Source organism: Ictidomys tridecemlineatus, chromosome 6 (assembly GCF_052094955.1).
Source record: "Ictidomys tridecemlineatus isolate mIctTri1 chromosome 6, mIctTri1.hap1, whole genome shotgun sequence".
Taxonomy (NCBI): Eukaryota; Metazoa; Chordata; class Mammalia; order Rodentia; family Sciuridae; genus Ictidomys; species Ictidomys tridecemlineatus.
Window position 1 is genome coordinate 120,018,928 of NC_135482.1, and position 15,928 is coordinate 120,034,855.

The 15,928-nt window shown below is 38.6% G+C and overlaps 1 protein-coding gene across 1 annotated transcript in view; it reads left to right on the forward strand.

Annotated features, from left to right (window-relative positions):
- The window catches only part of Mipep (mitochondrial intermediate peptidase), a 144,341-nt gene that overhangs the window by 116,618 nt on the left and 11,795 nt on the right, over window positions 1-15,928 (forward strand). Inside the window, exons 17-18 of the mRNA XM_005337580.4 lie at window positions 1,303-1,424; window positions 5,119-5,192. Coding sequence (XP_005337637.1) covers window positions 1,303-1,424; window positions 5,119-5,192 — 196 coding nt within the window. The remainder of the gene's footprint in view (window positions 1-1,302; window positions 1,425-5,118; window positions 5,193-15,928) is intronic.

Consider the following 15,928-nt stretch of genomic DNA (forward strand, 5'->3'; position numbering starts at 1 on the left):
CTTTTTGACTCATCATCAAATAATAGTAATGCAGCCACATCAATGTTTATAGCAGCTCAATTCACAGTAGCTAAACTATAGAACCAGCATAGATGCCCTTCAGTAGATGAATGGATAAATAAACTGTGGTATATATACACAATGGAATATTACTCAACATTAAAAGAGAATAAAATTACGGCATTTACAAATAAATGGATGAAGTTGAAGAATATCATACTAAGCTAATTAAGCCAATCCCAAAAAACCAAAGGTCGGATGTTCTCTGTATGTGCTGATCCATAATGGGGGGAGGGCCATGGGAAAAATGGGAGAACTGTGATTGGGCAAAGGGGAGGTAGGGGAAAGGAAGGAGTATGGGGGCAGGTAAGATGGTGGAATTAAATGGGCATCATTACCCCTAGGTATGTGTATGACCTGCACATATGGTGCAATGCTACATCTTGTACAGCCAGAGAAATGTTGTTTTGCAATTGTGTAAAATGAATCAAAATGCATTAAGCTGTCATATATACCTAATTAGAAGTAATAAATGGATAAAATTTTTTCAATTATGATAAAATATGGATATTTTTAGCTTTAGAAAAACCAGTCCAGAACTGAAGAACAGTTCTTGCAGCAAATGGTCATTGCAAAGTAAAACTTATCAAATTATTAAAAATAAGTAAACTCATGAGTTTTTTTTTCTAAATTGTCAAATGAAATAAAATGTATTAAAATTAGTTTAAGTAAGAAAACTCAATTAAGAAAGTTAAACATATTTGGAGGTATATGTATATATGTATATATAGATAGATAGATACACACACATACACACAAGAAAATCTGTTTGAAGATTATATTCACATCATTTAAGAATTTCTTTGTGTATGTATTAGTCAGCCGGAGCTGCCATAATAAATACCGTAGACTAGGTAGCTTAAACAAATGAAATTTCTTCTGCATTTGTTTCTGTGGGTTTGTTTCTCCTAAGGCCTCTCTCTTGTATTGCATATGACTGCCTTCTCTATATCCTTGAATGGCCTTTCATTTCTGCACATGCTCTAGTATCTTTGTCCAAATTTCTTCTTTTTCTGAGGGTACCAGCTTTATGTTAGGGCTTCACATATAAATTTTAGGGAGACACAACTGAGCTCATAACAGTGTATAAAATGTAAAAATATTAATATTGTGAATGACATAGCTCTGTAGGAGAAACTTAAAACATGCACAGGTTTATATGTTTCCATTGTGCTCTCATATATAATATTCCTAAAATGCAAAGACTGAATTATTTCTCTTGCTGTCTTTCTGTTTTTGCAGGCCTGGCAGCTGAGATTCAGCCACCTTGTGGGCTATGGTGCCAAATATTACTCTTACCTGATGTCCAGAGCTGTAGCGTCCATGGTTTGGAAGGAATGTTTTCTACAGGATCCTTTTAACAGGTAATAAGGGCTATGTAAGTTTATAAAACATTGCCTCCTTCAACCACAGTAATCCCTATCACACTATATCCAACGTCAATCACTTGGAACCCAGGTGACCCTGGCAGGAAGTGGGAACTCTATGAGACAGACTCATCTTGGGGCCCTGCCCTCCAGTGAGCCTCTTCCTGAGGCAATGGTGGCCTTGAACTTCCACCTTACTCCACAATTCTGTGTTCTGTAGAATTGCCTGGTACCCTCCACATGCCTCCACTGACCCCGTGTAACTCTTCGGCTTCTGCACAAGACAACCCATTGCTGCTTTCCCATTCTGCTCCCTTGTATTTTCTCCATTTTTCTAGCCACTCCTGCTGTCAGTGCCTTCTGCTTTCAGAGCTTCCTGTCACTTTTGACAGGCTTCTTGACTTTGGCACACGCATCTACAGTTTTACCCATGAGGATATAGTTTTTTTTCCCTACTGCCCAACAAAGGTTTTTTAACTCTTCCCCAGTTGGGAGCAGCACCATCAGCAACATTATTTGTTGATAGTAACATGGTTTGTTTCTGGATATTACCCCTCTGTCTTCTTTTGGAACATTTTCCTTCCCTGGGGAGACAGTCTCCATGGAAGGCAGGGCCAGTCTCAAGAAGGGGCTGCTTCACTGACAGTCCCTGATGCAGCGCCCTTCCTGGTGGCTACCAAGATAGCATGGGTGGCAGTTGAATTCCCGCATGCATTTCTTTCTGCCTTGACATCAAAGGGCCCCCACCTTGCCTCAGGTGTACATCATCAGGTTAATCTATGGTTTAGACAACAGAGTCTGGTGCATTCCAAAATAGAAGGTTGACTGAGGTATTTGGTCCACTCCCAGAAGCATAATTCATCAGAGCATCCCAAGAAGCCAGGCACAGTAGCACATGCCCATAATCTCAGCAGCTCTGGAGGCTGAGTAGGAGAATCTCGAGTTCAAAGCCAGCTTCAATAAAAGTGAGGCACTAAGCAACTCACTGAGACCCCATCTCTAACAATAAAAGGCTGGGGATGTGGCTCAGTGGTTGAGTGCCCCTGAGTTCAATCCACGGTACTCACTCACTGTCTCTACCCCCCCCCCCCCCGCAAAACAAACAAACAAACAAAAAAAAACCAACAGATCAGCCCACAAATCTGGTTACCTTTAACAATTGAGTAAGGGAACAGGGCAGGTCAATTTCAGTTATGAACAGATCATGCCCACCGCCTCCCCTAGAACAGAGGCAGGAGAGGGGAATAGGAGTGTAGAAACCTGGGAGAGGCAGTCCTATTTTCCCATTCACTTAGGAAATACTGGTAGTACTTGCATTGGGAGGAGAGATACAGGGGATACTCCTCACAGGACTCCCTCCAACAATAAAAACCAATAGAAAGGGAAGTTTGGGTCTCATAATGCCTTAGAAGGTGCTTCCTTCGAAAGTAAACCAGTAATTATGATCTGATGTCATATCTCCTCACAACCCAAATAAACATGTCTTCAAATACCTTTCTGGCAGTTCTGGTGGGTGACTATTATCTTCACCACTTTAACATGGTTTAAAATACACATCCTGTTAGAGTTTTAGCGTGCCCTGGAGTTGACATATGACATTCACAGCAGTTTGGCTTCAACAGCTACGTTTTATAGTAAACTGAGGTTCAGAGGAGAGTGATTTGTTCAGGGCTTAATGTTGACAATGGTCGATGGTCATTTCGGTCTTCTTCCAGTTCCTTGCTCCTGCCTGTCTCTTTCACACCTCTCAGCTTTCAAACAGTTTGACACAGATTTGGCTTTTCTCAGCAGTTAATAGTCACATTCAATTCTAAAATCTTTTGAACTTAAATCTGATGTCATAGAATTTTTAAATGTTTTACAGCTTGGTACCCACATGTTATTTTGTCTTGCCCTTTGCAGACTGCAGACACTTGGTCTGCTCTTTGGATTTTATTATTTTCAAAGGATCTACAGCCAAACTTAACTATAGTAAATCAGTTTCAGGGACTGCAACTCTTTACTGGAGATTTCTATAAAATGGGAAAAATATTATCTTGTTTGAAGGAACTATACTAGAAAACCACATACTATTAAAAACATATATTTCCAAATATTTGTATCTTAGTTATGTGTGCATTCTTGCCTAGACATGTAGTTGCCATACTTTTATGAACACATAAAAATAAGCTAGTAAAAGTGCTCAGTAGACTAGAAAATTCCTAACCTCTGTCAAAGGGTCCTTTTGATCCTGCTTGTGATCAATAATCAGGCAGAGAGCCTTCATCAGGCCCTGAAGAGTGGCGGCACGCTTGGAGCAGGAAAAGGGGTGCTGCCTCCTGTGGCCTGAAGGGGACCCTAGGCCACCGGACCCGGGTACAGGCAAGGCTCTTGTCCTTCCATGAGAGGGCCACACCTCGGTGCAGTCTTCCTGCCTTACCTTAGCATTCATTTCAGGGTGTGACTGTGATGTTTGATGCCAACATGCTTTTGATGCTGTAATGCTCTCAAAAGGTCCAATTAGAGACCATGTATATAGGTTCACCGTGTTACCTGGGTATAAAGATGTTCCAGAGCCAGTGGAATGAAAATAATCTCAATTTACCTAAGTCATCTCATCACAATGTATGGTCAATTGTGTTAAAAGAATAACATTTTCCACAAAACATAAAGGAATAGCATTAGTTTGTTTCTAAGTGTCATTAATGTGGGGAATTTCAATCTATAAAAAGTCTCAGCTGTAATCCCAGTGACTTGGGAGGCCAAGGCAGGAGGATCACAGGTTCAAGGCTGGCCTCAGCAACTTAGCAAGATCCTGTTACAGAGAAAAAAAAAAAAATGAAAAAGGACTGGGGACATAACTCAGTGATATAGTGCCCCTGGATCCAATCACTGATACTGAAATAAAAGAAGGAAGGAAGAAAAGTCTCTAAGGGGCAGTGGGTGCTACTCCTTAGTACAACATTTGCCTAGCATGCATGAGGCCCTGGATTTGATCCCTCGCACAGCAAAAAAAAAAAAAAAAAAGTTTTCCAAACCTGCCTTCCTGTGTATAGACAGATGTACAGTGTTCTCCGTGGAAGTCAGTGTCACATAGGTGCAGCTCACTGGTGAAGAGTCTGAGAAGCTGAGAACCACCTGCATTTCCGTCTCTGCCTTCACCACTAGCACACACACTGTCAAGTCTCCTGGTCCTTTAGCTGTGGTTCTGGGCTGAGGTTTGCTGCTGTCATCTACCCTCTCCTGCCAGCTGTCTTTCCTGCACTCTTATTTCAGAGTGTTATTTGTCTGTCTTTGTTAGGTGCTATCTCAAATTTTTTTCAGAAAGTAAAGACTGGCATGAATAATTTCAAACCTTCTTTTAAAATAATCCTAAAAGCTGTACAGAATAGCATATCATCTTTTACTTATTCTATACTACATAAACTAAATAATCCTTTCTATATGCTAAAAAAACAGAAAGCCAAAGATTCTGTTATCCTGATAACAGTGAATGTATCACACCTGGTTTTATGTATTTATTTTAGAATCATTCAGAAATCAGAATTCAGTTTTTAAAAGTAAGAAAATAATCTAGGGCTGACTTGTCATAAGGTGGAAAGTTTCCTGAATGTGGCACCAGAGTGGCTTCCTTTGAATAACTCAAGATGGGAGTCCATGGAGTCCGGCAAGCCCTTCCAGCAAGTGTGGCTAACACTCTCCTCTTCTCCAGGGCCGCTGGGGAGCGCTATCGCAGGGAGATGCTGGCCCACGGCGGGGGCAAGGAGCCCATGCTCATGGTTCAAGGTAAAACAAAACCAAGTATAGAAACTTTTCCTTGATGTGTGCTTGTTGTGTTTCCTTCTTTTTAAAGATTCTATGAGTTTTCTGTTTTAGTTTCCACTTTCAGAATATTACTGAGATACTAATAGAAAATTGTTAAATTAGTCCTAAAATTCTCAAAAAATGCAGTGTTATATTTTAACAGGTCATAATGTGGGTTTTTTCCCCCAGTTTATTGTTTTCAGCATAGAGGACTCATTTATTTCTTCTTTATTTTTTTTCCTTAGAAATACCAAGGCACCAAGGTAGATTTTTTACCTATTGATAAATAAAACCTAATTAAATCACCTTTTTTGTGATACAGATACAATGTCTTTTTTCCTATGAAAATTTTTAGTGTTTTTTTTTAATATTTTTTTAGTTGTAGATGGACACAGATCTTTATTTATTTATTTTTATGTGGTGCTGAAGATCGAACCAGTGCCCCGCACATGTGAGGCAGGCACTGTACCATTGAGCTACAGCCCCAACCACTGAGTAGTTATTTTTATATATGAATATTTTCACAGAAAATTTTAACTGCAATTGGAAGTGGCCATCATGATTTTTTGTGGAATGTTTGCCCAAATATTTTAGTAAGATGCAAGTATTATTGAATACTCTCAATATATTAACAAATATTTGCTGCTAAACCTTCTGACTGTTGGACAAAATTGCATTTAGGAAATAAACTCCCGATACTGGGGAAGTGTAATTTTCATTGTAGCAATGGAGTAGGTCCTGATAGTAATTGGTCTAACTTAAAGGTGTCCTTGCCTATATAGGTTGAATCTAATTGCTATTACCCTTTTTAGCATTCCTTCAGATCCTTGCCTTCAACCGTTCATTTATTCATCAAATATTTATTGAGTGCTGATAACATGCTAGGCAAAATTTTAAGTGTAAGAGGTAAAGTACAGAAATCCTGCTTTTGTGGTGTTTGCATTTATTCATTCAGCTTTTTCAGGTGGGACAGGTATTCATCCAGGTTCCATATGTTTAACACCGCAACAGGTTTATGAAACAAGTCAGTACACCCACTGATCCCACAGTTCCAAGTAGCCATTAGTGGAATATGCCTCGAAATTGTCATCTTTTGACAATAGTGCACATTAATGCTTATGGGCCTTTCTTGAACTTTACTACAGCCAGAACTGGTTTGATTGATTGAGACCTGATCTTGTTATGTTATCCAGGCTGGCCTCCATCTCCTAGGAAGAAGGAATCCTGCCTAATCCTCCTGAGTAAGCTTAGACTTTGTAGTGCATGCCACTGCACCCAGATATAATTGTTTTAGATGATTTTTATGCATTGGTTAATTTAATCTCCTTGGTAACTCTTTGAGGTAGAAATTATCATTACCTCCATTTTACAGATGATTAAACAGGCCAGGTCCCTTTCCCATGAGCAAGGCAGTGAATAGAAGGGCCAGAATTCAAACCTGGTACTTCCAAGAGCAGAAACCAAGCTTTTCTGCAACCTATGAAACAGGACACCTAACCAAAGGTCTGCTACTGACCCAGGAAAAAGTGAAATTAATTGGCTAATAATAGTAAGCAACTGATTTTTAAAATTGTGTACTTTTATTTATTAGTTGCTCATGACAATACAATGATCTTGACATATCATACATTTGATTCAAATGGGGTATGAATTCTCATTTTTCCACATGATACAGATTGCAGGATCACATTGGTTATAGAGCCACATATATACATACAGCAATACTAGTGTCTATTGTATTCTGCTGCCCTTCCTATATACCCACCTCCCCTTCCCTCCCCTCCCATCACCTCCTTCTACCCAATCTACTGTGACACATTTCTCTCTTTTATTCTTCCTCCTCACACCATCATATATGTATTTTGTATAATGATGAGGGTCTCCTTCCATCTTCCATGCAATTCCCCTTCTCCCTCCCATTCTCTCCCACCTCTCGTCCCTGTTTAGTGGTAATCTTCTCATGCTTTTCCTCCCTACTCTATTTTGAGTTACCCCGCCTTATATCAGAGAAGACATTCAGCATTTGTTTTTTAGGGATTGGCTAACTTCACTTAGCATAATCTGCTCTAATGCCATCCATTTCGCTGCAAATGCCATGATCCTGTTATTTTTCAGTGCTGAGTAATATTCCATTGTGTATAAATGCCACTTTTTTAATCCATTCATCTATTGAAGGGCATCTAGGTTGGTTCCACAGTCTAGCTATTGTGAATTGTGCTGCTATGAACATTGATGTAGCTGTGTCCCTGTAGTATGCTCTTTTTAGGTCTTTTGGGTATAGTCCGAGAAGGGGAATAGCTGGGACAAATGGTGGTTCCATTCCCAGCTTTCCAAGGAATCTCCATACTGCTTTCCAAGTTGGTCGCACCAATTTGCAATCCCACCAGCAACGTACAAGTGTACCCTTTTCCCCACATCCTCACCAGCATTTGTTATTGTTTGACTTCATAATGGCTGCCAATCTTACTGGAGTGAGATGGTATCTTAGAGTGGTTTTAATTTGCATTTCTCTGATTGCTAGATGGTGAGCATTTTTTTTGTGTATTTGTTGATTGATTGTATGTCCTCCTCTGAGAAGTGTCTGTTCAGATCCTTGGCCCATTTGTTGATTGGGTTATTTGTTTTTTTTTTGTTGTTGTTGTTGTTGTTGTTTAACTTTTTGAGTTCTTTGTATACTCTGGAGATTAGAGCTGTATCTGAAGTGTGAGGGGTAAAAATTTGTTCCCAGGATGTAGACTCCCTATTTACCTCACTTATTATTTCTCTTGCTGAGAAAAAACTTTTTAGTTTGGACACGTCCCATTTGTTGAATCTTGATTTTAACTCTTGTGATATAGGTGTCCTATTAAGGAATTTGGAGCCTGACAAGATAGAGATTAGGGCCAACTTTTTCTTCTATTAGACGCAGAGTCTCTGGTTTGATTCCTAGATCCTTGATCCATTTTGAGTTAACTTTTGTGCATGGTGAGAGAAAGGGATTCAATTTCATTTTGTTGCATATGGATTTCCAGTTCTCTCAGCACCATTTGTTGAAGATACTATCCTTTCTCCATTTAAAATTGTGTAACTAGTGGTTTGCAGTGCTGTGTAGACAATCCTCCATGAATTGAGAATGGGAGAGATGCACCTGAATTCCTTCCTCTTGGAGATAGTTCCTGTTAGGTGTGACCTCTAGAAGCTCTGCTTACCTGTCCTTTTTGAGGCCAAACTCTAAATGCTGTCCACTAATAAATATTAATTTTCATATAGTTCTATCAAAAGAAAAATTAATATTTTCCACATTTTATCTTTTGGCTAGTGTATTTTTCTATTCTGTTCCTGACAATAGTGCAACTGTCTTGCTAAAAATTCTGTTCTTTATCCAAAACATTTTTGTACTAAGAAATTTAATATTTTTTACACTAAAATCCACATAACTCTTTAGAGAAAAATATGTCAGTGGTTCAAACCAGAGGTGCTAAAGTATTCAGATTCCAGTTAACACCAATAGAACAATTCTGCTTTTACACTTTAATATTTTTCTTCATGTTGTTCTGTCAGATCTCATTAATTCGCATGATTTGTTGCTTGCCAAAGATGAATGGGGGACCTGTAAAGAGGGTATGCTTATTGTCACTCGATAGGGTTGGATTTATAAGACAAGACCTGTAGTAGCTTCTCATTTTCTTTCATGCCACCAGCCTATACCCCAAAACAGAATAACTTAGATGATGGCTCATAACCTCAATTTTGGGGTATGCCTAGGAGTGATTGGTAAAGTTACTGAGATTTGTGATATAAAAAAAAGCATATTCAATCTAGTTGGGATCACTCTTATGAAAATATAACTTTTTATAAGTGTTTTATATATTTTAACTACTTACTACGTAAGTATAAAAAAATTCTATTATGTAGCAAGAAGCAAATAGAATACTTACCTTCAAATTATGTACCTTCCTGACTAAATCACAACTCTGTTTACCTTCCCCATCAAGACTTTTGTTTCGGATGAACTCCAAGCCATTCCTTAGTGCCCCAATGTCTGTGTATTGTGCTTGCAGTCTTTGAATGATATATATCAGAGCAATCAAATAGAGACAGCTTTTGATCTTTGAATAATAAATACTGCATGGGTACACTTTTAGATTACTTATCTTTTCCAGAATGAATCATCCTTTAGGAACTTGGCTGTGCTCATTCACTGAATTCCTCTGCAGTTTTAGTCCCCGCTTACAGAAGAGCCTCAGTGGTCAGAACTCCTTCTAAAGCAAGTCCCAGAGAACACAGGATTCCTTTTTTTCTTTTTTCCCCTTGTTTGCTCCACATTCATCAGTTAAAGGCCACTGCTAGGCAACCAAGAGTCTCTACTCTCTAACTCCAGGCTACAAGGCATTTATTTAGCAGTTCCCTTTGCCTAACTCTGTACAGAGAGATCTCTACAGGAAGCTCAGCAGGGGCCTTTCTTAAAGAGTCTGCATTTTTTTCTTTTCAACACCCTAAATGCCACTTGAAGAGAACACCATAGTGTTTAAAACACTATTTCCTTCTTTAGAGAAGAAAACCATGGTGGAATAGAACTGGATTTGCAGTTAATAGTTCTGCTACTGTAGGAGGAGCTGTAGGAGGTATAATGTGATTTGATTCCAAACACTTTCTGATCCTCTTCTCCTGTTATCAGTCCATCTCTGAAGTAATGTGTATGTGTATACATGTGTGCACACATAGCAATAAAAAACATTACAGATAGTATGACCTTATCAATTTTTAAACACATTCATAGCTTATATAAAGATGTTTATGATAAGTATGATATTTGGCAATGCCCAGCTGAAACCAACTTTCTTGTTGCTGAGCATTCTGAGTGAGGTTTAGTCCTCTGTTCAGTTGTCGATTGAAGGTTTTCTGCTGTTCCTTCATATACCCTACAATGTTTTTCAGTTTATGTTAAGGATCATATTTCTGAGCAATAAGAGAACTGAATTTTTTTTTTGCTTAAAACCATGATGATATGACATTTCCATTCATTTTGCCATTTTGTAAAATATATACTGGAATGTTTTTTAAGTTGTACTGTGATTAGCTTGATGCAGGGTTCAGTTTCCTTTCAGATTCCAGTTAACACCAGTAGAACAATATCCATTTACAGTTTCCATTACAATCATTTTAGAAAATGTAGTTTTTTAGAAAGATAAACATGCCCTAAGATTTGTTGAGTAGCAAGGAAGTCATATTTTGGCCTTAATAGGAAGCAGACTTGTTTTCTTATTACAAATAGAAGAGTGGAATTATATGGCTCTTCAGGCTAGAAACTATACATGCTTTCCTCTGTAAAGTATTTTATCTTTTTTGTTTTATATTATTGAAAATTACATTATTGAAAGTTCTTGCATATGGCCCTTCCTGAATTTTTAGGTTTAGATAGCCAGAAAAAGAAAAAAAAGAAACTATTAAAAACTTGTCATGGAGTAGATTCTGTCTGCAGTTACCTAATTTAATTCTCTGTCATGTCAGTCCTCATTTTTGTGAATAAAGAAACTTGGTCAGGGTTTATACTCTCTCTACTGCTGCCTTGCCCATGGGAATTTTGATTTGAAATTGACCTGTTTTGCACCAAATGGGAGAACCAAGTGACTTGATCCTTGAGGCCTGGTAGTACCCTAATGAACTACTCCCTAATGATCCTCAAGTCTTTTGTGTTATTGTTTTAATGTTGCAACTAACTATTCTCACTGCCCGGGGAAAGACCTGCCTGATGAACTGCTTCCGATCAGGAGTAAATCTTTGTTTCCTATATGCTCCTTTAGACTTTGGAGGCAAAGCTAGCCAATGGGTTTCTAACTCTGTGATCCTGGGGAAAAATTCTCTCCAGGTTCAGGATTCTGCCTCTGGCTTCATCGGTCCTGGTGCTCTTACCCCAGCCCTACATAAAGACGTTTTAGAGGGGATGGAAAGATTTTAATATTCCAGGTGTCTGTTGGTAAATATTAAACACTTTTATTTTTGTCCTCCTTTCTAGAAAGAATCTTTTAGCTTTATTTTTATGTCTCTAGTTTGTAAGAAGAGATACAAAGTAATAACTAGACAGAGTTTAAAAAAAATAAAGATCAGATAAGTTGAGAAGAAATAGTAGATAAATGAGTCAGTTATCAGAAAATTGAAACTCCTTTCCAAACTGACTCAGAATGAAGGTCTAGAAGCCCTCAGGGCCTTACCTTAAGCTAATTAAAATTATTTAATACTTTACATTTCTTCAGAGCTTTATACTTGCCAAAACGCATTCAGTTTTGCCATAATTATTCTACATCATCTCTTGTAGCTCATTAAATATTATTTTTGTTCACAGCACAAACTAGAGGATCATGGCTTATACTCCAAAATGTCACCCCCCCATACCCAAAGGAGATTAATATAAGCAGTTTATAAAGACATTTGCTCTCTTCTTTAAAAACCTTGGTTTCAATACCGTTGAGTATTTCCAGCTGAGATCATGCCATGCTCCAGTAAAGAACCAGGGATCTTTGGAGAAATGGCTGATTCTAGGCCTGGAGCAGGGAAGATACAAAATTAACCTGAAGCATGTTGTAATGCCAGAAAATGAGGATTGCTCAGAAACACATGCTGCATATGTCACAGGCAGTCAGGAGCCCACTGACAGAACTCTCAATGGCAAAAGCTGGGACAATTTGAGCAATCAATTAATGCAGTATAACACTGAGTATAAAATATAGACCCATACTGATGTCAATTATATGAATGAATAATGATGCAGAGTTCAATTTCAATACGCAAATTTCCCATGAAGTATGGGCTGTGCAGAGTGACTTCCTTCAAAGAACAAGTATGCAATGGGGAGAAAAGGAGGCACCTTACAGTGGAGAAATCTGATACAGGCTGCCTCTGTCAGGTGGTCATGGTCAATATCAACAATAATCAGTCACATGTATAGTACCTGCTCTTGTGCTGTGATGAGAAGAGTACTTTGCCTCTATGGTGGTCTTACACCAAACCCACAGCCCCAGTCTAATTATGAGAAAAATATCAGATGAAACAAATTGAGGACATTCTACTACACACCTAAACAACACTCCTCAGAACTGGCAAGGTCATCAAAAACAGGGAGGTCTAAGAAACTGTCACAGCCCAGAGAAGCCAAAGGACATAACTACATGTAGTATGGCCTCCTGGATGGGATGCTGGAACAGAAAAAGGACATTAAATAAAAACTAAGAAGCTTTGAATACAGTATGTGTTTAGTTAATAATGCTCTGTCAGTATTGGCTCATTGGTTCTGACAAATGTGCCACACCGTTGTAAGATATTAGTAATAGGGAACGCTGGCTTGGTAAGATTTTTATGCCCCCCATGGTTCCATCCTCATGATACTTTATTTGCCACATCATGGCCACTGAGTGCCATGGGAGACACCATAGTCAGCAGGGGAGGCAACAGCTACCTGGAGTGTAATATGTGAGAACAAATAAAGTAGAAATGCAAAGGCAAAAGCGAGGCCTGCTGGTCTAAACAGGTCAGCCACTGTGTGGAATTCAGTGCAAAAGCACCTGAGCCAAGGGGATCCAATTACTAAATCACCCAAGAGACCCTGAGTGGAATTGCCTATCAAATAGCCCTTCTGCCCCAACAAGTTCTAGTGATGAGAAACCTGGGTTTTTTTTACAAGGCAAATTTGTTTTGCCTTTAGATAGCTTTAATTGATGAGATGACACATTTTTTTCAAATCGACCCAAAATATCCAGTTGATACATCATCTTAGGTAATGAACATTAGTCCTCTTTTTTTGTTTTTAGTAACCCAATTACCAACCTAATAGGCAATAGGCCAAATATGCTTATCACGTGGCTGTAATGTTGGTGTTATTTGTACAAGACAAACATGACGGCAGTCAAGGAGCAGCAAGTCCTGTCTGTCAGCAAGAGTACAGCTGACATTTAAAGTAAGAAAGCTAAATAAACTGTCATTGTTCTACGTCAGCTTGATTAATTTCCCCTATTGTCGAAGTGTAGGCATAGTTACTTAAACAGAAAAGGCATTTTTTATTGTTTTATAGCACTGAAAATTAGTAGTTACTCTAGTTTTAAAATATGCAGTTAACTTTTAACTATACAATTGGATTAATCCCTAAATATTGGCATTATGTGGTAAAAAAAACTGGCATACTCAGTTAGATGCATGCTGCCTTTGGATGATTATTCCGGAGTTTATTGTTTTAAATGTCTCTTTGCTTCTTAATATTTTAATCAAGTGGGATTTTTAAGAGAGAGATAAGTACTAACACCTGACATGTTCTGCCTGACATCTATGCCCCCTGTGTGGAGGCCCGGCATTAGTGAGTGCCAGAGCATACCCAAGGGCCATGTGCCTTGGCTAATGAGTGCCCTCCCCAGAATGTATTGCACATTTGTAAATGACTTGGGGGAAAAAACCCTCACACAGCTTTATTAAGTATGAAAAGATGATTTGAAGGTACTAACATGCCAAACAAATCAATGCTCTTCGAAGTAAATCATTCTAATGAATCTCAATGGGTTGTTCACAGACTTGCATAGACTCTTTCCATTCCCTATTATAACCAAAAAAGGCTTACCTGTCCTTCTTGACTGCCCCCCTTACTCTACCTACTTTCCTGCCCTAATTTTATCATATATTATTTCATTTATTAGCTTATTATGGTCTCTGCCTCCAGTAAAGTCCTAATTCTCTGAGGTGGTCACGTTCATGGCTGCACCTACAGCTTTGTTGTAAGGCTCAATGCGTAGATCTTTAATAAAGATTGTTAACTGAGCATATGTATCAATATCAAAATCGACTTCAAGAGTCAGATGTTTCTTGTACTATAAAAAAATGTTAGAGCAAGAACTGGTTTTTATTTGCCTGGTTCTGAAATCTTTATATCACAAATATATTTCCAAGTATTTTATAGGCCTAAATATTTTTGTGAATCTCTATAATAACGTAAAAGAAAAACTATAGATAGCAAAGGTGTTGTATACATCGGTGTTCACTCCCTCTTGTTCTCTTCCTGTCACTGTGTCACCTCTCAGATATCTGGGTAGGAGTTTGGCCTCTGCCTCCTACTACCACCTGCATAGCTCTTTTCCCCCACTGAACCTTGATCAGAAACCGGCGGGCCTTCCCCTTCACTGGCATCTGTCCTTTTTGGTTAGGCTTTGTTAGCAGGACAGAAGATGCCTAAGTGAATTCCACCATTTGGTTTCCCAAGATGGCACATGTTCTATTCTTTTTATTAGCTTTCCTCCTAAATATCATGGACATTTATCATACTACACATGACCAGTGTTCTATAAGAGAGAGTAAAATAGATCATTCTTTCATTGTATAATTGTTATAATAGAAGACCACCAAGTCAACCTAGTATAGTAGAGTTAGGTTGCATTCTGTAAAGATCAGATACACCCACCCTTCCAGTAGCTATTCAAGTATATATACAATAGAAAGGAAAAAGCCAAACTTTGAACTAAAGAGATTCCTAGAATGTGAGATGCAAAGAACTAAAACTAAAGTTTTTTAAGATATAGGTATGCAAAAGTGTGTGGTGGCTGTAAGTGAAGCCCTGAGGAAAGAGTGGCAATTTTCAATTTTCTAAAAATAACTCTGAAACACCATGAATAAGCAATTGCTGTGGGAAATTGGAGTTATAACACATCAGGTTAACTATCACACTAGATACTGTTCAGCACTCTGTAATTTTTACAATATAGGGCAAGAAAAGCTATGTGACATATTAATCTCTTTACACCAAACAAGAAAGTGAGTCTTTGTAAGGAAACTATAGTCTTTCTTCTGCTCTCTTATACTAAACTTAACCCAGAAGCCTCTACTATCCCTTGATCCCCCTACCCCAGTTTTAACAGAGTTTTAACTTTTTTTTTTCTTTTTAATTGAGATGGGGTCTCACTATGTTGCCCAGGCTGGTCTCAAACTCCTGGGCTCAAGCTATCCTGTTATAGGTGGCAGCGACTGTAGGTATGCACCTAGGTACCTGACTAGAATTTTGACTTCTCACCTGAAAATCCTCTGTCAGTTCTGTATGGCATTACATTTGTCTTAATCACTTTTCATTTCAGTATAATGTCTTGACATTCTGTCCAGGGGTGAGTGAGTATTGATGGTAATACAACCAGAGAGAAGGGACTGGTGGGAACCCTGTTAGCCAAGAGGAAGGTCCCTGCATTTCCCCTTTATGTTCTTGCTGGTCAGAGTTCAGCACTTCTCACGAAACCCTGAATCAGAAGTTCCTGCCTAAATCATTTCAGATCATCAGTACTCTGTTTTCAATAGCATGCAGGAAGGAAATCCACTCTGCAGGAAAGGCAGTGACATAATGAAATGATGAAAGTGGGTTGAATGTGATACAGGAGCATCTCTGATGTAGCTGCCACTTGTTCTTATATGTCACATATAAGGAGATGGAGGTCTGGGAAGCTGACTGGCCCCTGAGTGCTGCAGGGCTATTAAATACCATGGTCAGGAGTCACCTTGCTGTTTTGATTTTGGGGCCCTTGAGGTGTCTGACTAACTCACGGTGTACCTATTCAGATCCCTCTGGAAGCTCAGTTCTTGGACACTGTCTTTGTCTTCAACTTCTTTTTATTACTGGTTACGTTTGGTGTGTAATGCTTGTTTTGAATGTTGTCTTTGAATGGTAGCAAGCTGTTGTTTTTTACTTACTATGTACATTTGTTGGGCCTTTTTTGCATTTG